At 37.2% G+C, this 20,704-nt stretch overlaps 1 protein-coding gene across 16 annotated transcripts in view; it reads left to right on the top strand.

Annotated features, from left to right (window-relative positions):
* NRXN1 (neurexin 1) overlaps positions 1–20,704 on the top strand; it is a 986,667-nt gene that overhangs the window by 810,363 nt on the left and 155,600 nt on the right. For all 16 annotated transcript variants that reach the window (XM_088149210.1, XM_088149217.1, XM_088149185.1 and 13 more), the window contains one exon: positions 15,776–15,947. In XM_088149210.1, the coding sequence (XP_088005336.1) occupies positions 15,776–15,947 (172 nt within the window). The remainder of the gene's footprint in view (positions 1–15,775; positions 15,948–20,704) is intronic.

The following is a 20,704-nucleotide window of genomic DNA, read 5'->3' as shown; positions in this document are numbered from 1 at the left end:
GGACACATTTCACTGCTGCCTTCTTGCTAGTGATCTTAAGCTCACCGCACAGCGGCAGGCAGCTCATTTTGCTGCCCTCTAATTGCATGCACCTGCCTGTGACAGCAGTCCAGTGTGGTGTCCCTGATGTGATAAGCAGACATGGGCACCCGGCATCGCTGCTCCTACCTCCCTTTCCCCTCCTAATGAGAGTGTTTGTCTCCCTCCCTGCCGCCCGCCCTCTCTCTCTCTCTCTCTCCCCTCTGCCTGCACTGACAAAACACAACACTTTGCTAGGAAGGAGAAAGATGCTGAAAGCCAACTTCACCTGGTTTCTCTCAGTCTTCTTTAATTTTGTTTTCCTCATTTTCATACCAAACAATATTCTCCATAACCTATTACTAGAATTCTTACAGATTAAAATTGTCATTTCAGAATTGAAAGTTATACTTTAAGGGTCTTGTTCTAGCAAGCGCTACTGAACCTTTTCCGTAGCCACTGACTGTCCCCTAGTTATCATACCTTTTCTCCAAAGAGCGAACACTGGATTTTCCATGTTGGGAAAGTGCAGAAACATAACTGGTTCTTGGATATTTTCCAAAAAGTAGGAGAGCAACGATAAATGTCCTTTTGCACATCAGTAGATGTATCTGTTTCACCAGTTCAAGTTTGATAATATAGTTGTTCTCTCATTTTTATCCTCTCAATAATCCTGTGAGGTATTTTAGGCTGAGATTTAAGCTTGAAGCAGCCATGGAGCTTCAGTAATGAGAGGGGATTTGAACCAAGGCCTCTGGCTGCAGTCTTTCCAGCACTCTGTCCACAATGGCACATGAATAAATTCTGCACATGTTTTACTCCATGAATGATCTTGCAATAGTTTGATCTGCAGCTATTATGCCCAACTGGAAAGTGTGCTTCCTGTCAGTTGTGTTGGCGATTGTGTAGCAAGTCCAGTGCTTCTGTGCAACTCAGGATAAGCAGTGGTGCACTCTCTGAAATACCTTATATGCAAAAATATGCATTTTCCATTCAGGAAGCACCCCATGGCTGCATTTTGCAATTCTTGCCCTTTCCTCCCAAACTCTTTTTATTCTGGGGATCAGAATATGATCCCCAAAATAAAATTTAAATGGCCATCTTTAATTTCTCCAGGAAATGGCAAAGTACAATGGCCATGTTGGCTCAGTCATGGAACATGTGTCTAAGCACATTGTAAAATGTTTGTTGTTTTAATTAAAAGGCAGAAGAGAGCAAAACCTGGGGTAAAAACCACAAAAGTGACACAGCCCAGAAATAGACTGATTTTCCCCCATGTTTAGAGGAATCAATTCCTTTTTTGTATAATTTGTTTTTAAAGCCTCAATTTCTATTATTGCCACTGAAAGCCGCATCTATTGCATTGCACCTTGTCTAAATAGAGGCTACTTTGAAATACTGACCACATTGTATTGTCTCCCCACACCCATTGTGCCAGTAAATGCCCATCTTTGTTGCATATCAATAAACATTTACAATCAAGAAAAGTAAAAAAGAAACAATATGCCTTTTCCACATAACTGCCTGAGGTTTTATGACTTAGCTTAGCAATTTCGTTATGGTCACTAAAGTTGATTTTAGACGGGAGGAAAAATACCATAAATAGTGCCTTGGAGTAATCATTATTTACAGACAATGATTCCTTAAAACAAAATGAAAATGACAGAATATGAGATAGCATTGGAAGGATATAACATTTGCTTCTCTCTTCACTATTTCACATTTTGCCTGTTCCATTTCTAATTTAGTGTGTATTTGCTCCAAATCCCAACAAACCCTATGCTGCTACTGCTTGACCATATTACTTGGGTGCTGACAGAGAGAACAGCTTGTGTGCTCATGGTAAGACAATTGATTTGCCCCCCTAGATCTCTGGAAATTTTGGGAACCTGTGTGACTACCCTACTCTTACGGTGAGCAAACACAAATATAAAACTTGGCTGGGAAGGAGATAATGGATTGGTATTGAAGGTTGCTGGGTTACATCCCAGTTACAAATGAGAGGTTTAATATAATGCAAACATTCTGTTAGTTTAAGTTCTGTCCAAGGCAACCACTCAATATTCCTTCCTCTGTTGGTAGGAAGAGAAATTGAGGAGACCTCTTCATTAACGTTCTCCCAGCAGAGGGCATTCTTCATCAGTTCTCCCTCTCTCATTATTAGCAATAGTTCCCTATCCAACATTGATCATGCTCCACAGTGACTAGAGTGACTAGAAAATAATTCTGGGGCATGTGGAAGGGGAAATGGCTGCCTCGAAAATGGTGGAAAATATTTCAATATTTAAAAAATATTTAAAAAATATTTAGAAAAAATCTATAAACTAGCCTTCCTTTCTTGGGAAGAGTAGAGTTGAGAAATGCTATATATTTGTCTCAGTACTATTGATACAATTCAAATCTATCTTGCATTTTCCTTTGAAAAGCCAATCTTTCAGACAATTTGGAAGACAAACTTTTGGAATTCCACTCTCCACCCACCCTTCCTTCCTTGCCTTCAGTTCTAAAATTACTGGAATTTTAATATGTAGCTTTAAGCTATTTTAAGAATGAAAATGTTTTTCACACATCTGTTGTAAAGTGGGAAATTATATTGTGTTCTTGGATTTGATTGTAGAAATTGGATGATTGTTGTTGCAGTTCTTAAAAAAAAAAAAACCCTTTCAGTTGGGAGAATAGGAAGAGAATAGGAAATCATGCAATTGGTAGACTTGCTTCCTTCCTGTCATATTAGGGTGATATGCATTTTGGACTCTGCCCTCAATTTTTCACACTCCTGCCTAGAGGAACAAGCTCATTATCTGTGTGACACTCAGCTTCACCAGTGACTGTAAAACAGTAAGGGAGGTGTTTAATGGAGAAGAATTTCCCTTGTCTTCAGAATACCAGTGGCACAGTCCAGGCACAATTGAAATAAGCTGGAATGTTGTTACATGTGTTAAGGTCTAGTTTTCATTGAAATGGTAAACCTGTACCACTTCAGACTGTAGCTGAGGATGAAATATACCTCAACATACACATACACACATCCCCATCCTTGGGTAAAGATAGCAATCATATATGGAAAGAGTTAAGGAAGAAGCCTACTCCTTGATTTTCTAGTTCTTGTTTTGAGGTCTGCATGAAAAAGAATGGTTACTGAGACATATATATGAAATACAAGTAGCAGTGAATTCATGAAATAAAATAATTATAAGTAAAAAGTGAGTAATTTTATTACTATATCCTCTTTTATTCTACCTCCTTGTCCCAAATTTAGCAGTAAATTCTCCTTGGAACCTCTTTTGGGAAGATTCACTACTTACATATATTACTTTGCAGTCATCTTTAATGATGTTCCTAAGACTGCTGAGTACACAGTTGATAAGCTATCCTTTTTTCCCCACCCAAATTACAGTTGTTTATGGAGAAACAGTAATGTTAACAATTTATCAAGGCCCAAATTGCAACTTGGTAATTCATGCAAGCCATCAATGCTGGCAGAATGATGTTATGCCCAGCTATAACCTAGGCCCATGGGGAACATCCACATCATTTATTTTCCTTTGCTGAGGGCAAGAAAGGAGCATAGAGCTATACTCCATAGTCATATTGATCAGTGCTCATGTAAATCTGAGATATTTGGAAGACTGTTACTCTTGGTGGGATTCCTCAGCCATATTGTATTTCAGATTTCTATCTCTGATTTTTTTTTCTTTTGAAATTCAAAATTTGGAACTTAAATCTTCAATTTCATTATAGACATAGGTAGAGTCCATACTTCAACCAACTGAAAAATTGATTGAAGTATGATGCTTTATATTTCATTCACAAAGAAATAAGAGATGTTCAGGTTCCTAATCAAGTGACAAAGGCTTACATTGAGTACTAAAAGGGCAGGAGGTGAGAATTAAGAATTAATTAAGATCAAACCACTAACCTGTTAAAATTCAGGCACTTTTATTGAAATCCATTTATTCCCATTTAACAACTTCAGATCAGGATTATTTCTACATGTGTGCATAATCACTTCTGATTACAGAAGTGATGCATCAAAACACTGCCTTGGAGCAGATTGATGCAATGTTCTGAAACATAAGGCCAAGTGCAGTTCACCAGATCATCATGGATCACCATGTGTTGACTGCCACCCTCATCTCACCCACCTTATTTCTGTAGCTTCAGACAGTCAACTAATTAAACATTTTCAGCTAAAATTAGACTTGTTTCACTTTTCCCCTTGATTATCAAGACCAAATCAAACTTTTCCAGTTAAAGGAAGGCAGGATTTGGTGTCTCAGTGGTGTTCCACCTTTTTCTGGTATCTACATTGCCATCTAAAAGAGGAGCCAGAGACCTGAACTCATTTGCTTGAAATAAATATCCAGACAGTATGGCTTACACATAGTAAGTTTACTCTTTTTTTTGGTTTTGCTTTTTAATATCAACTGTTCTATACAGCATTTAAAATAATAATAATAATAAAAAAACACTCTGCCTTAACCATGAACATGCTATCCATAAAAGCAAAAGGACAGTGCAGTTTCATACATTTCTACTCAAACGTCCCACTGAATTCAGTTGGGTTTATTGTCAGGTAAATGAGTATAAGACTTCAGTTTAAATAAATAGACTAAAAATACTTGCTTAGAACGAGAAAAGGACTAGCAATAGCTGCCCTGCCTCAAAGATGGTGGACTTTGCTTCACTGTCCATTTTTGGACATGCAGCTGATTTAAAACTTCTTATTGAACTAATGAATACAGAGATTGATCTGTTGATTCAGTGTGATTTTATTGGTGTGTATGCATGTGTATGACATTTAACAAACAAGAGAGCATAAAATAATATAATAAAAACAGATATTCTATGACAATAACAACAAAAGCTTTCTTATAAGTATTGAACACCAGTACTAATGTGCCAATCTGTACTTAGTTTTTTTTATCTACTTTTTACCAGTGTGTTCATAATCTTCTTATAATAAGTACTTCTGTTTTAAGATGAATGAGATTCAGTGAAAACTTCTTAGTTCACATCATCATTTCACAAGTTCTTGACCTATATGTGAATTCAGTTCAACTTTAACATCTATACTTTTCTGAGTTTAGTACTATTTGCAATATATGTGCACATATGTATTTTAAATGTGTTTAAAATGTGATAGAAAAAAATTATATCAGTTTTGTGCATTCTGTTTTTAAACCAATTTGTGTATTGATATGGAAATGGGGAAAAATAGTCTGGAAAATAAGAAACCAAATCTGATAAATCTCCAATCCCCAAGATAAAAATTACCAGTGATAAAATTCTAAGGGCCATTAAGTCTGGATGAGTATGTGGTTTCTAAGACTAGGATTATATACTTATTTTGAAAGTGTATATACCAAATTTCATAAAAGCAAAAGTCCTATTGTAGATAGGGGCTATATTTTTGGAAAATAATGCATATAGAGAGAAAAAAACAAATTGTTCCACAAGGAATTCTGCAGGAAGGATTTTTTTTTTTTAAAAAAAAAACAAGAATACACCAGCCAGAACTTTCCCAACTCTAGATAACAATAGGTTACTCAGGGCCAGGCAGGAGTGGGTTTATCTAGTCCATTGCACTTATGTGCTGCTGTCATAATTCCATGTCTTTTCTAGAGCCCTCAGGTTTCACACTACTTTTATCTGTAATGTGATATGAGTAGTAATGTTCACCTGCTTAAAGAATCTGAGATTTGTTTATGCATGCACATTTGGGTGTGATGCTCTAAACAGTTAATTTGTAGATAAACAGGCACTGAGGCACTAAGATTTTGGGCAGTCTGCTCCCAGAGCCAATACAGAAAATAGCAATATGTTTATCAGCCAAAATAGGTCTGTGCACATCCTATACTGACCAGAGGTTTAGACAAAATGGCACTCATTGTCCTTTGTTTGATCTTGTAAAGCCAATAATTCTCCAGTTCAAAATTTCAGTTAAAATTGCAAAATCTAGGACTGATATTTAGAATGGACTTTAATAAGACTGTCTTAGACTTTTCAAGACTGTCTTAGAATAATTTTAGTATTTATGATGTATTCCTGGGATCCAAATATCTTTACTACTAGATAACCTAGAGCTAGTCCTAGCCATGGGCTACTAGAGTTCATTACCTCAAGTAGCAAACATCAGCAGTTCTTCTTCTCTTTTTTTTATCCCAATTTTCATGGGAACAGATTTGGTCCCTAAAATGTCTCAATAATTCATTTATTACATGAGGAAGAAGATATTATAGGAAGACCATTAACTGTCTCAAATCAGTGGCTATGATCATTCAGAGTCATAAAAAGCACATTTGAAGCACTTTATTTTCCAGGCAAAGATCCCATTACCCCCCCCCCAAAATCCCCCAAAAGTAATAATACAATATAATAATTGTAAAAATATAAATGGGCTTAGTACTTGAGTGATAGAATCAGTATTTTTCTTGTCACTACTGTTTATTTCTCTCTGTTTAATGCCTTCTAAATGTGTGAAATGCTCCTTGTTTCAGTATCTTTTGCTGTGCTTTGTATCTACATTAAGATCACACTGTTTAAATGTCACCAAATGTAGGTTAAATTTTAATTCACAAGAGTACATGGAATGCATGCTTTTTGTGGTTATGTGCAAAAGAAAAGGATAGTTGGGTTAGGTGGATGTATTTAGTGTATATGTGTAGGTAAGACATATTTAGGTAAGAGAATGGAAAGGTGCAGAAAGAATGTGTGTATCACATGTAGAGCTAGGCACCACTCATCTGTTGAAATACTCCTTTTAAAATTTTGGGTTGGACAGTTTCTTTAAATTTCTCCAAGGGAAGAAAAAATTCTCCAACAATTTCTCATAGGAAGGGTATCCACCTATCAGTAGCAGTATTTTCACTATTTCTAAAGTGTCTTCCCTGATGATTTCCCCTGATTTCCCCTGAGGAAATACAGGAAGTCTCCTGAGTTCTAGATTGTTGGAGAGCTAACTATAGGGTGAAAGTCAGAGCATCGACACACAGGTCCCTTGGTCTTGTTGTCATTACAGAACAGCAAGTATACGAGAACATCCTACTCTACCAATGAGAATATCTGCGAAATTCTCATTTCCCTTGAAGGTATAGGAACAAATTATTTTTTATCAGTGGAAAAATATAGGAGTCTCTCTTCTCAACATCATGATGATGATGATGATGATGATGATGATGATGATGGAGGAGGAGGAGAGGGAGGGAGGGAGGGAGGGAAAGAGAATATAATGAAAGGGGATGTGAATGTGACCCATACCTACTGTGAGTATGTGAGCCATGGCCAGAGTTACAACAAGAGCCTGTCAGTGCTGGAGCTGGACTATTGAATTTTCTCTGAGCCAAGAAGGAGCAAGATTGTTCAAGATTATCATCTCAATGAGTTCAAGAGACATACTTAACAACAGAATTTCAGAGAAACCTGATGGTTTGAATTGGGACGTCCATAGGTAGGTTCATCACAAGGAGTGCTAACCTGGAAGTTAGTCAAAAAGAAATGCTATTCCTAGGTCCCAAATATTACCCAGTTCCACTGAACTCATTGTTACTGTTAGATCTGAAGATAAACAAATTCAGGCTATTTTCACAGTGAAAGCACAGATCCTGCTGAGTTGCTGTCTGCAGAAAAAAGGTCCACTACTAATCTTTATAGTCCTTGGCACACCTTGTCCATTTTCTTCCTTCTAAGCAAACGAGCTGCGGCAGAAGGCATACCTGCCTTCAATTACCTTTCCTTTTCCTGTTTTACCAAAAGGAGCCTGTACTGAGTATACGGCTTTAAGATATAGACAATTTTTGTTTTCTTAGAAAGTATTTTGCCTCATCATTTTACCCTTTTTATGCATCTGTCATAGTATGAGCAAATAATGCTAAAGGATAAAAACATATTCATTGATTATGTGCCATCATATCGTTGTCAACTCATAGCAACCACATAGATAGATCTTCTCTATGATGAACTATCCCTAACCTGGTCTTTCAGGTCTTCCACTCATCACTGCTGTAATTAAGCCCCTCTGCCTTGCTGCTGTTCACCCTCATCTTCTCTTTCCTTCCACCTTTCCCCAGAGAACTTTGTCACATAATGTGTTTGAAGTAGGATAATTTGAACCTGGTTATTTGTGCCTTGAGTGAGAAGTCATTGAAATATTTTCTCTCTTTTTTTTAATCCCATTATTATTATTATTATTATTATTATTATTATTATTATTATTATTTTCAAAACTACTGTTTTCTCTAGAAATGGGCAGAATATGGAAACATTATGAGCTGGGATTATATGAGCCTTTTCTGAGAAAAAAGTATTTGTGTCAAATTTTCACTTGCCTATGTCTAATAGATGATAAAATTATTATTGTTATACAGTTAATCCTTGCTTTCCAACCATTCATTCAGAGACTGTTCGAAGTTACAAACACACTGAAAATAGTGACTTATGACTGGTGCCCAAAGTTACAGTCGTTGCGGTGCCCCTGCAGTCACATGATCAAAATTTGAGCGCTTGGCAGCCCGCCTGCACTTAGGACGTCAGGAGTGTTGCATCTCCCCCTATCCACCTATCTCCCTCTGTCTATGCCTTTTTGGCCCCCTACCGCCCTGTACTCTGCTGCTCTAGCTGACCTTGCCATCATCTTGCTCCCCCTGCTGACAAGGTGTGTGGTTGCTATGAGACAACACCAGTATGATGGCACATAATCAATGAAAGCAAGGTCAGCTGGGGTAGTGGATTGCAGGCTGGCAGGGTTGGGGCTGCATGCTTCTGGGGCTGTGCGCTGCCCCACAAGACAGGGTGCAGGGTGGTCAAAAGGGCAGAGATGGGGAGATAGGTGGGGGGACTTGGAGGCAATCCCTTACCTTACTGAAGCTCGGGGCTGGGAGGGACCAGGCCCAGAATGGCTTGGATTGGGGTGGGTCCTTGGCTAACAATCAGTGAAATTTGCTTAACGACGCAAGGGTAATTGCCAGGATTGCAGTCACTAAGTGATGTGGTCATGTGACATCTCACTTTATGACCGCATCACTTAGCGACCAAAATTCTGGTCCCAATTCTGGTTGTTAATTGAGGACTACCTGTTCAATCAACCCGTTACTTGTACTAGGCAATATAGCTTTATCTTGATAGAAGTTTCTTATGTCATATTCAGATCTGTGTGTGTTTGTAGGTCATTTAATAAATTGCTGATCAGTGTAAGATTTAGGACTTTCAATATGTGTGTTACAGTGTTTGCCATACCATTCTCAGACACTGAATGCTACAGTGGCCATTTTAGTGGACTTGGACTGTGATACCTATTTTGAAAGGAACACTCCCTAGAACCCAAGCTGGCTATAGCTAATTATTCCATTCCACTGAGAGGCTGTTTAAAAGCGACCTCCACATCTCATTTTGGCCACTGTACGATATCAGAGAAATAAATGGGGTCACCTGTCAAATAGCATATTCTCTGCCCCCCACAAAAGATTGAATAGTAAAATTGCTCCCCATTCTATCCTATGTAGGAAGAAATTATTCTTCTCGTATAATGCTAGATCCAAACCAACATTTGATAGATAGCTTGTAGAAATATTGACCTAATTGGCCACATTAATTATTGGATACACTGTATTAGGTCATTAATTATTATTCTAAAATGAGACCTGCTATGGCATATTCATCTTTCCAGTGGTGATTTTGTAAAAGCCATTTATTTTTTTAAATCTGGTTCATTTACCAATATTTATTTAATTATATGACAGCCTTAAAAAGAATAATAAAATGCCCATTATACAAAACTTTTGAGCAGAATATTTAACTAGGGGAAGTTACCAAAAATGCTTAGAAGATACCCCTTCTTTTTCCTCTTTTCCTTTTTTTATTTATCTCCTTTTTAAAAAGCCTTTACAAAGGGATGGACTTTGGGTTCAGTCATTGAAAAGGACATAGCAAGAGAATACAGTAGTTGCTGTTTCCAAACAAGACCCACCACTGAGTTATAATGATGACATAAGCTTTTACATGCCTTAAGTTGTTTCTCAAACCCATTTTCTCACCTCAAGTTGTGTTTAAATAAGTAATGAATCTTGCATTGACCTTCAACATCAGGATAGATTTAATATAAAAACTAAACTTATTCATGAGTGACTCTATTATTCCAGAAGTCTGAGAATAAGTATTGTTTTTACTTTCCAACTGCTTCCCATTAGATTTAGCACCTTTTAATTTAAAAAAAGGATTAATCTCTTGTTGGAACCAGTAGTAGAGTCAGGAAAGCATTTGAATGGGTCAGGTTAGAGTCTCAAATCTGATTTGGATTAGAAATATACAAATAGGGCTCTGTTTCTCATGGTATGATTGGGTCTTCATTTTTAGCGAATACAGAGTGTAATTTACTTCCCCCTGGAATCAGTGTCAAAACATCCACTGTCTTGAAAAGAATTGTTCAAATTAAAAACCACTGATATTGGTTTTCGCCCTTTTACTTATGATGTCGTCTCACATAGAATTATTTCTTCGTTATTTATTTGCAGAGCAGCTTTCCATTCTGGAGCCCAAGGTGGTATAGCAGTCCTTCTATTTTTCACCACAGTAGCAATCCTATGAGCTGAGAGAGTGTGACTGGCCAAAAGTGACTTAGGTTCCATGGCAAAGGGTGGACTGCAACCTGGGTTCCACAAGTGCCAGTCCAACATCTTGAGCACCATACCACCCTGGCTCCAGACTAATCAGATCATGCACAGTAATAGAGGATCCCTTGACTCTCAGGAGTAATTTTTGGACGGTATACCAGCTCACACACCACTTACGCCATTGTTTCTCACCTCAGGACCATAAGAATAGGTGGAATAGCAGTTCATGCTGATTGCTAGTAGCCATTGTGAGGGTTCTTTGCTTTCCAAGAACTGGACACACCACAGCATAGCAAATCTGTACACAGTGGTTTATTGCAACACACACCTTCCCCAGCAACAAGCTATTGCTCTGGGTGAACTCCACCCATCTAGGACTTGCAAGTAGCCACATAAATACATCTTTAATACTCAGTCCTTTATACTCAGTTCAAACAAAAGTCTCAAAGCCTATAAAGTAGCATACAACCTTTGCCTTTTCCCAAAAGTTCTTGCACGAGTTGGGATGAGGTGTTGCCTCAGTGTGGGTGTTCCTTTTCTAGTTGCTGCCGAGCTCCAGGCCAAGCTCCAAGCTCTGCTCTTAAACAGTGTTGCTTTTGAGCACTCCAGCTGAGCTCCCAAGCCAAGCTCCAGGCAGGAATCCCACCAGGATATGCTGCTTACCGTAGCTTGTGGTCCTGGCAGTTGACTGATAGTCCTCTTGCCTGCCTGTAATAGCTATCAGTCTCCAGATGTTGCCTCCCGCTTCCTCACCTGCTTGCTGTTTTCCTATCCCCTTTTCTCTTGCACCCTCTGTCTTAGCATTTGCTTGTGTAAACTAAGAGCCTGGGTGGGGTGAGGCTGCCTCTGGACGTCAGCACGTCCTTGAAAACGCCAAGGTGTGGCTCAATTAGCCAGGCAGCTGGAACGCCAGCATGGAAGCTTGTGAGTAACTTTGTGAGCGAATGCATTTATGCGTGAGTCCATCTCTCAGGTTTCTGGGGCTGTAAACTTTTACAACCCTCTGAGAAAAAACATGAGCTGCACTGAGCCTTGGGCAAGTGGGGTGGGAAGCATTTCTGCCTGGCTGCAGCTGCTTTTTGCAAGCGCAGACAACAATCCCAGCTTCGCTTCCCTTGCAGAACGATTTTGGGAAAAAACTGATAAAACAAATTCCCATAGCAAATAGTGGGAATGTAGCTGTACTCTCACCCACTGTAAGATAATGTAAGTTCAGATCAGAATTTGTTATCAGAACCCTTTCTTATTTCAAAAGAGTGTTTTGAAATAATGCTTTAGTAGAGTAAAAGAACCTATTTCTTTCACATTACTTTCAATTATACCTCTCCAAGCCAGAAGACAAGTAAATAGACAGGCACAAATTGTACTTCTACTTCTGTGATGGTTTTCTTTATGTTTTCTTTTTTTAAAATCACTCTCTTAGCCATTTTTTCTGTAGGCACTGCTACCTCACCTACTTAGCAATATCATGCAACATATTTGGCTTTTTTCTTTTAACCTGCCTGCCAAGCACAAAGCAGCTAAGCTGCTCATTACTGATCCATCTGCTTGGACATATGAATAGCCTCTGGCTGCATATGAAAGGGGATGGTGCTCCTTAACTACATGAATAACATTAAAACAAGGCACAACAGCATGCCTGGGGTGTCTGCAGCAACCTGAAATTTCATCAGAATGAGAAAAAGTACTTTGCAACTTGCGTGTAACGTTGTAACACAAGTGCAAAAGGAGTGCAGTTTGTACATCACAGTGCACATTTTGTCATTTGCCATCTTTGGAACATGCATAGAGAATACACACATTAAAGCTGTATTAAACATCCCAACCAATATGATTTTTGCATGTTAAATACTTCCTGGAAGTTTAGTATCAGTCAGGCATAAGAACATGCAGAGAGTACATTAACACATACCAAGCTCAACAAACCGGTCTGAACCAACATTGTTCTGGAAATCTGTGCCTTGACAACATAAGCAGCATTAGCAGCACTTGCGTATGAAGCCCAACGGGCACATAAATGCACCTTTGCATTACTGCCTGCCAAATAAAGCACTACATGTATAAAATCCACCATTCATGTGAATTTCTCCTTAGTTAATTAACATCAAATGGTTGTAACTTACCAGGCAGTACACTTCCCCGTCTGGCCAAGTGATTACATGCAGTTTTCCCCTCAATACTTCATTCTCAGATCAGCCTTCCAGTCTAAACCAATTGCAGCAAAGGCACACTTTGTCTCTGGTTCTAGACTGATTAGATTGGAAAAAGTTTGGAAAAAGCTTACCAAACCACAAGTCAAAAAACAGTAGCCCAGTTGCAGGTCAGAACACTCAAAACAGCCGCGTTCTTTTCCAAGATCAGGAGATTCCAAATGAACATTTTGAAATTGGAATGTTTTGAGGTCAAACCTTTTCACGTTTTCTTGATAAGAAGAAAAAATGGCACTGATGCATTTTATCAGTACGCCTTATCTAGTCACCTGCTTTAGACTTATTTTTACATGACAAGTATATTTTGGGCTACTTGGATTTTCTCACCAAAAGGGAAGAAATTCTCCTTTATTCCTAATATTGAAGGAGCGTAATAGACCTCCAGGCCCTCTTCTGCTCATTAAAGGAGCTGTTCTGTAATGAAAGAGTAACTTTGGATCAAATTTCAGAATGGAAGTACCAAAAAGGAACCACTGCTTCCTAGAACCAGCCTCTGCTTTTACAGTTTTTACATGCAAAAGTTTTTAATGAGATTTCCATATAACAGTAACTGTACTCTCACACCGCATGCTAAACCAGAACTGAATGGCTTAAAATGATTATTGAACTATGAGTTGTAGAACATCTTACAGTCTTTCCATGGTTGTTCTTGACTAGATAAATAAGTTTCCTTTAAAACACAATACAAAGACAGAGATTTGAGCTTTAACAATCTAGATCGGTGTTGTCCAAACTTGGCCACTTTAAGATGAGTGGACTTCAACTCCCAGAATTCCCCAGCCAGCATGGGAATAGGAGACTTCTGTTTATACTCTGCTGCACAGTCAATCTGGTTAGCTATATAGCCGAATTATGTCATCTTGTTCAATATATAATCACTAAGTAGTTAATCTGGATACAGTCCTAACACAGGCTTATATAGGACTGAACGTAGAATGGTTGCATAGATATACAATTTTTCATTGTCAGAATCATATGGTGACAAATAAATGAAAATTGTGCAAGAGAAACAGTGTTTCCATGCTTCCTCCCCTCTTGTATTTATGTGCATTTTTACTCTTCCTGTGATATTCAATATTGTCCTTTGTGTTGCTATTTTTTTGAAGTAGTGGGTTGTGCCACATAAAAGCATGTAAATGCATTTAGTTGCTATAATTTGCATGCACCTGCTAAATTTTTTTAAAGGTGTTTTGCTTTCTCTCTGTTTATAAAATGTTATATAGGAACACAATGGAAGCAAGTAGGAAAGACATGGATGAATACTGAAATAAAAGAGCATCATCAAAATTGGATGGATTTCAAAGCATTTGATTTTGGAGCAGAAAAAGTTGAATAAAGTATATGTATTTTATAGTCACGTGCCTTTGGGAAAGTTGTTAAATGTTTAATAATTCATCAAAAGGGGTGATTGCTTACAGTGCCAGAGCAATTATGTTTTGTGTGGGTTTTTTTTACATTTTCTGATGAATATGAATAGCAGAGTAAGAGGGTGATTAAAACACATGAATTGCACAATTTGCCACTTCAGTTGCTGAAACTGTTTGGAAGAATCTACAATCTCAAACAGTTTGGCCTTGGAATTTGTTTACGTAGAAAAATGGTTGTCTTTTTACTGTCATCTTCCCTTTAAAGTTTCTTTTCTTTTAAACTCTTTTTTTCCTCAGGAAGAGCAGGTGATTCCCTCACCCCACCCCACCTCCTTCTTTTTTTTTTTTTTTTTTTGGCTTGTGTCAAAACTGTAATGGATTTTTCTAGAGGTAATGCAAATACAACCTCAGTCACACTAAAGTTATCAAATGCTTCTTTGAGGGAGTTTTTCAGTGTAGATCTGAAATCTTATATGAAAAGTGATACAAGATTATACAACTGAAAAAAGGTCAGGAGGCTGCAAAAAATGAAACAGTAAATTCTCAAATAGAGAATTTTCTACTTGTTTTGGAACCTGGGGACTTTTCAAAGGATGCAACAGTTACATTTATTTATCTAGTTAAGTTCTAATGTTAACTATTATTATTACCACTGGCACTATTACTTCCTCCTCTTTTTCCTCATTTTGCAAAGTTGTTCCTTTCTCCTTTTTCTCGCTTTAGTCTTATCAGAATGATTATTCAGAAATGGAATATTTCGCCTGTCTTTGATGAAAAAAAAATCAATAATTGTTTTGGTCAGTATTTTTAGATGAACACGGCAAGATACTTCATTAAACAGTAAATGTTCAGTTATGAATCCCTTTTCAATAATAATTAAGATGGATAATATTTGTAGTGGATTGTTGCCTGAAAGAAGTGGCAATGCTTTGAATAGGTAAACTACTTACTGCCAGTAATAGTATTACAATTTTATCGGAGGTGGGTCTAATTAGAGATGAAACCAATTTGTCCTTTCTTTTCAAGTTAGTGGTTGTTTTTTCCTTAGTTCAGATGCTTGTTAAATTTTCATTTGCCACATTGGACAATATCTATTATAGCATCCATCTTCTACCTGTGATGTAAAGCGGTACCTGTCCCATCAACAGTGTCCAGCAGGAGTATACTACAATGAAATACTGATTCAGAATTCAAATGTTGATCATTCTGTTGGTTCCTGGATTTTATTTGGGATATTTGTTACTTAACAATGAAACTACAGTTCTAGGATCCTTCCCACAACAGTAGGGAAAAGTCCACTGAGCAGACTTCTGGAATGGTGCTCATGTACTTTTTTCCCTCGCCCTTCAGGAATCCTTTCTACAAGGCAGTTGAAAATAGTGGGAGGGAAGAAAATTGTGCAGGACTTTGGAGAAAGATCTGTGCTGCCCATGCTATCCTTCAAAAGTTTAAACCCGAGGAGAAAGAATCCTTTCAAAATGTACTCTAGATAAAGCACTGCAACTCAATGTGTTGAGTAGTTTTTAAAAAATAACTACTAATACCTCCCATTATTTCTGGCTTTTCTTCACAGCACCAAGGGAAAATTGGTGTTAAATTTAATGTTGGAACAGATGATATCGCAATTGAAGAAGTCAACGCAATCATTAATGATGGGAAATACCATGTAGTACGTTTTACAAGAAGTGGTGGTAATGCCACATTACAGGTGGACAACTGGCCGGTTATAGAACGCTACCCAGCAGGTGAGAATGTAAATACAATCTGATGGATTTGTGGAATTACGGGGATTTTTTTTTCTTGCATAGGTATGTAGGATCTTTGCTTCTTCAAGACATCTAATTGTTCTTCTCTGCCATTAAAAAGTGTTTTGTCAACTGTAAAAATAGCAATTTCTGAGTAAAGTAAAAGGCACAGCCTGTCTTTTATTACATTGGACGGATGAATAAAGCCAAGGCATGAAGATGACAAAATTCTTTGAAACCAAGTTTTAAATAACTATAACAAAGTATTAATATATTGGTGTACTTAGAGAATGCAAAGGCTTTGACAAAAGTAGCTTAATATTTTGAAAACCATGTTTTTTTAAAAAAAATCTGGAATGAACTAGAAAACATAGTACTTACTTTATAAACTACTATTATGCAGAAATTGTGAAATAGCAAAATATATTAAAGCACTAATTTAAAGAAAAAGGATTAATTTTATGAACATTTGCTAGTTGTGGTTCACCAGCTGCTTATTTTAAGCTGTCTCATCAAAACCTGTCTAACATATGGTTTGTTCCCAAAGAAATGATTTTTTTTGTTTCTTATTAAATGAGCTGTGCTATGATCTCAGTAGATCATAGATTATATTAAGTATTGTTAATTGCCAAGCCAAGCAAACAGTCTTGTGGCTTGCACAAAACCATAAAGTTGTACATTGAATCGTGTGAAAATGATATGACTGTCCTGCAATATAGTAAATTGGATAATAAAGGAATGTTAGGAGAAATAGATACAAAAGTGTGTACTGATTTTTATTTAGTCTTTAACAGTACTGATGCAAAAACAAAGTAAAGCAAACTGAGTGAGATAAAATATGATGGATTCATACAGCCATTTCCATAATTCTTTTTACAGTCAGGATGCTCTGGTGTCAGTGAGAGTATTTCACAAAATAAAACTAAAGATCTCTTCCAACATTTTATAGCATAGGGATCATGGTATGTGGTCTTGCAGCCCAGTTTGGGCTGGACATTGCCAAATGTCTTAATTACCTCCTTTCATAGGTGATAGGGTGTGTACAAAGGAAAGGTTGCTACTTCACCTATCTTCTATACTTTAGCAAGATCAATTAGCAAACTCAGGAATCTTTCTGATATGAATGTCAGCCTCCGGTTAATAAGCTGTAATTCTTTGAGGTGGTGAGTGGCAAGAATGGAGCCTTGTACACTTTTGAGGTTCTCCAGTATATAGAATAAAAACAATGGGACTTGTGCTGATTTTTAAAATCAGCATCTGAATCCCAATTTTTGGTTCACTGGTAAAGGTTGTGAGTTTAGGAAGCCGTTATCCAGGGAACCATTTCTTCTGTCACTCTGTATCTTTGGAATACCCTTTTGTGAAAAGTGCATACAGGTAGTCCTCGACTTATGACCATTAGCAGCCATTCAAAGTTATGGCACTGAAAAAAGTGACTTACAACCGGTCCTCACACTTATGACCATTGCAGCATCCCTGCGGTCACATGATCAAAATTCAGGCGCTTGGTAATCAGCATGTGTTTACAATGGTTGCAGAATCCTGGGGTCATGTGATCGCCATTTGACAAGCAAAATCAATCAGGAACTCTGTGATTTGCTTAACAAACATGTGTTTCACTTAACAACCACAGTGATTCGCTTAATGACCACCACAAAAATGTTGTAAAATCAGGTGCAGTCACATCATGCCTCATTTAATGACCATACCACTTAACAATGAATTTTCCAGTCCCTATTGTGGTTGTAAGTTGAGGACTACCTGTATTCCTACCATAATCTGCTGGCTGGCCTTCAGGAGGATTTAGAGAATATATTCTTGACTATACTTGTTTAATTTAATGTCCATGGATTTACCTAAAATTTTATTTATTTTATATACTGAATGCAATTGGGGGAGGGGGTTGAACTTTTCTAAAATTAAACTGTCATTCTGCTTTGTTGTGATTTTTAATGCTCAGAAGCAAGTTTGAAATTATGGAATAATAACATCCTCTATGCTGCAGAATCCTGAGGCTAGTAGATACTATTTCCAAAAAATAAATTCAGATAATGTATAACCTTGAGATAAAACTAGTGTTCATTCATTTGGATTTAACATTGAGTCAGTTCCTGTATTCTTCTCCTCCCCAAGAAAAAGAAAACTCTGGAAACTTTTCATAAAATGTTAAATGAGTGCTTGCAGTCTTTCTGTTGATTTTATTAGTTCCTTGTACACTACAGCAGGGCCTAATTAAAGAGATAGTTTCAGTCATAACTCAGAATCCCCCTGTGCGTCTTCTTGCTCAGCTCAGGCCAGTTGTTCTCAATCTTTAATTTTCTTTGAGCTTTTATCGGTATCATGATGGTGCCTTTATTTGTGATAGGACAGCAAAAGTTGGTGTTTTGTTTTGCTTTTCTTTTTTCCACTTTGTCTTGATTTAACTGTCATTATAACACCTGTTTTTGTTTTTGTGTTTCTTGTCTAAACTATAAGCAACATTTTGCATCTTTCTGAATACCCCAAAGCACTCCCAGGGTGAGCCAGGCCAATATTTTCTGTCCATTTTGGAGCGGTTTGTCTGTGTATGCAAACTGGGACTTGCATATGGCACTGGTGATTATGCAGTCTGTACTAGATGCCTTGAAATGACACAGAAAATGAAGGAATCCTAAATCTTGCCTGCTGCATTATATCCCTGCTGTTACCTCTCTCCTTCATCCTCTCGGTCTCCAAACTCCTCACAGCCAACTTCATGGCCAACTCTTCCATAGACTACTGTGGAACTTTGGCCCCTGGATTATCCTTAGTTGAAGGAATGGTTATTGTTCCATTAGAGCAAGACTGCAGAGAGAAAGCAGCTGTTCAACTTTGGATCAGTGGCTGAAGCCAGTTCTGTTTATCCCCTCTCAAAATCAGAGACAGATTTCCAGGCAAGTTATGTTCTGCTACTACTGACTCTTTTTACAGGGCTCTTTGAAATTCAGCAAAATGTACTGCACTACTGACTGTTTTACACACTGAGCAATCAACTGAGGAATTCACAGCTTAGATCAGGCTTCCCCAACCTGGGCTCCCTTGTAATTTTTTTCTGTCTTTGACTGGCATTGACTCCAGCAAGCTTGACTAGTAGTCAGGAATAATGAGAATTGTAGTTAAATCCTCTGGTGAATCCAGGTTAGAGAAAACTGGATATTAAGCCTTGAAAGAGGAAAAGCTCATGTCTCTGAAGGCAGTCAGGAAATGGTTTCTATGGGATAATATATATTGGATGGATGGATGGATGGATGGATGGATGGATGGATGGATGGATGGATGGGATTTAATTTGAATGGCCTAACCCACTTCTGCCCCAAGAAGAGAGATAGTCACATTGACAAGGAATTCTGTTACATAGATACTGAAGAGCACATCAGGTTCCTTAAATTTCTACAATGGTTTCCTAATCCATTGAACACTATTTAAGCAGGTAAGGGGCTCTTCTGTTTTGAATTGTCTCTAGCTCACTAGAGCCAGTTCTGCCAACTAGAGGCAACTTTGTTACAGAGCCCACCTATTCCTTTGCTCTTTCAGCTCGCCCTCAGTTGAATCATAATTGTTCCAGGTAGGCCAAAGTTATCCAGTCTATCATTATCTGGTGCAATATTTTATTTTTTATAGTAATTTTATTAAAAATTACAATGAAAAAGATAAAAACTGATACAAATTAAGAAAAAGAAAAGAATAAAAAGAAAAATAGAAAATACAGAAATAAAAAAATAGAAAAGAAAGAAAAAATAAGAATAAAGAAAAAGAAAAGAACTATATAAAATAATTATTTCCCCCTTCATCACAAGTATAAACAATTTTAGTAACCTATCACCTTCTCTTAAAATAAAACAAATGGTCTCTTCTTCCCATATCCCATCTCTTATCTATAAACAAACGCTTAAAGCCTCATCATCCAGGCCTGATCAGCAAAAGTCCTTATCAGCAAAAATAGATATATAGCAATATATCTATTTTAACCTTGATCAAATAAACCAATTTAATATTCCTTCCTTTTACTTTGAACAATCTTGATCTTTAGTCCCTTCAAATAATGTCCTAGAACTTGATTTTTTTCATTTTTTCTTCTCACAAAATTCTTCACAGCTTTAACAAGTCTCTTTTGTAGATCCAATATAGGAAGATTATCCAGGTCACTCTCTTGGTTTGTTATTTGTATATCCCTTTTAATTATTAAGACATCAACCAGTTTCTTTTGTATGTCCAGTGTGTCATCTTTTTCCATATCATTCTTGTAGCCTGTCATTTTTAAATCCACTTTGAGATCAGTCTCAATCTTGTCAGGTAAAACTTGTTCCTCTTTCATATCATATTTGAAACACAGTCTAGAGGCAGACACTCTTAAAATTAACTTCTGGGTCCATTTTTCAAAAATGTCCTTCAATATGTCCAATGTTAAAGTATTTTGCTCTGTTCTGTATTAGTAAGTCAAATTTCAGTGTTCTTATCTTTTAATTGTAATCTTTAGTTCCTTCTTGTTCCCTCTAGTGTCCAGCATTCAAAGTCCTATCCTATCACTTTTTTTAAAAAGAGAATTCAAAACAAAAGCATTTTCCCATGGGAAGGATTCTTATAATTAATTCCAAAATCGTATTTCAAATCCATCTGGACCCTTAGTCCATTTATAACTTTCCAAAATCAAAGTTCTAATCACCCTTTTGCTGTTTATTTGAAAATTTAAAAAAAATTAAGTCATTAAGCTTGTATTTAAAACTTATTTTGCTAAGGAT

Source organism: Python bivittatus, unplaced genomic scaffold (genome assembly GCF_059951505.1).
Source record: "Python bivittatus isolate LINGU-HERP-01145 unplaced genomic scaffold, Pbiv_v1 ctg000020_np1212, whole genome shotgun sequence".
NCBI classification, from domain to species: Eukaryota; Metazoa; Chordata; class Lepidosauria; order Squamata; family Pythonidae; genus Python; species Python bivittatus.
This window is presented reverse-complemented; position numbering and strand designations above follow the sequence as displayed.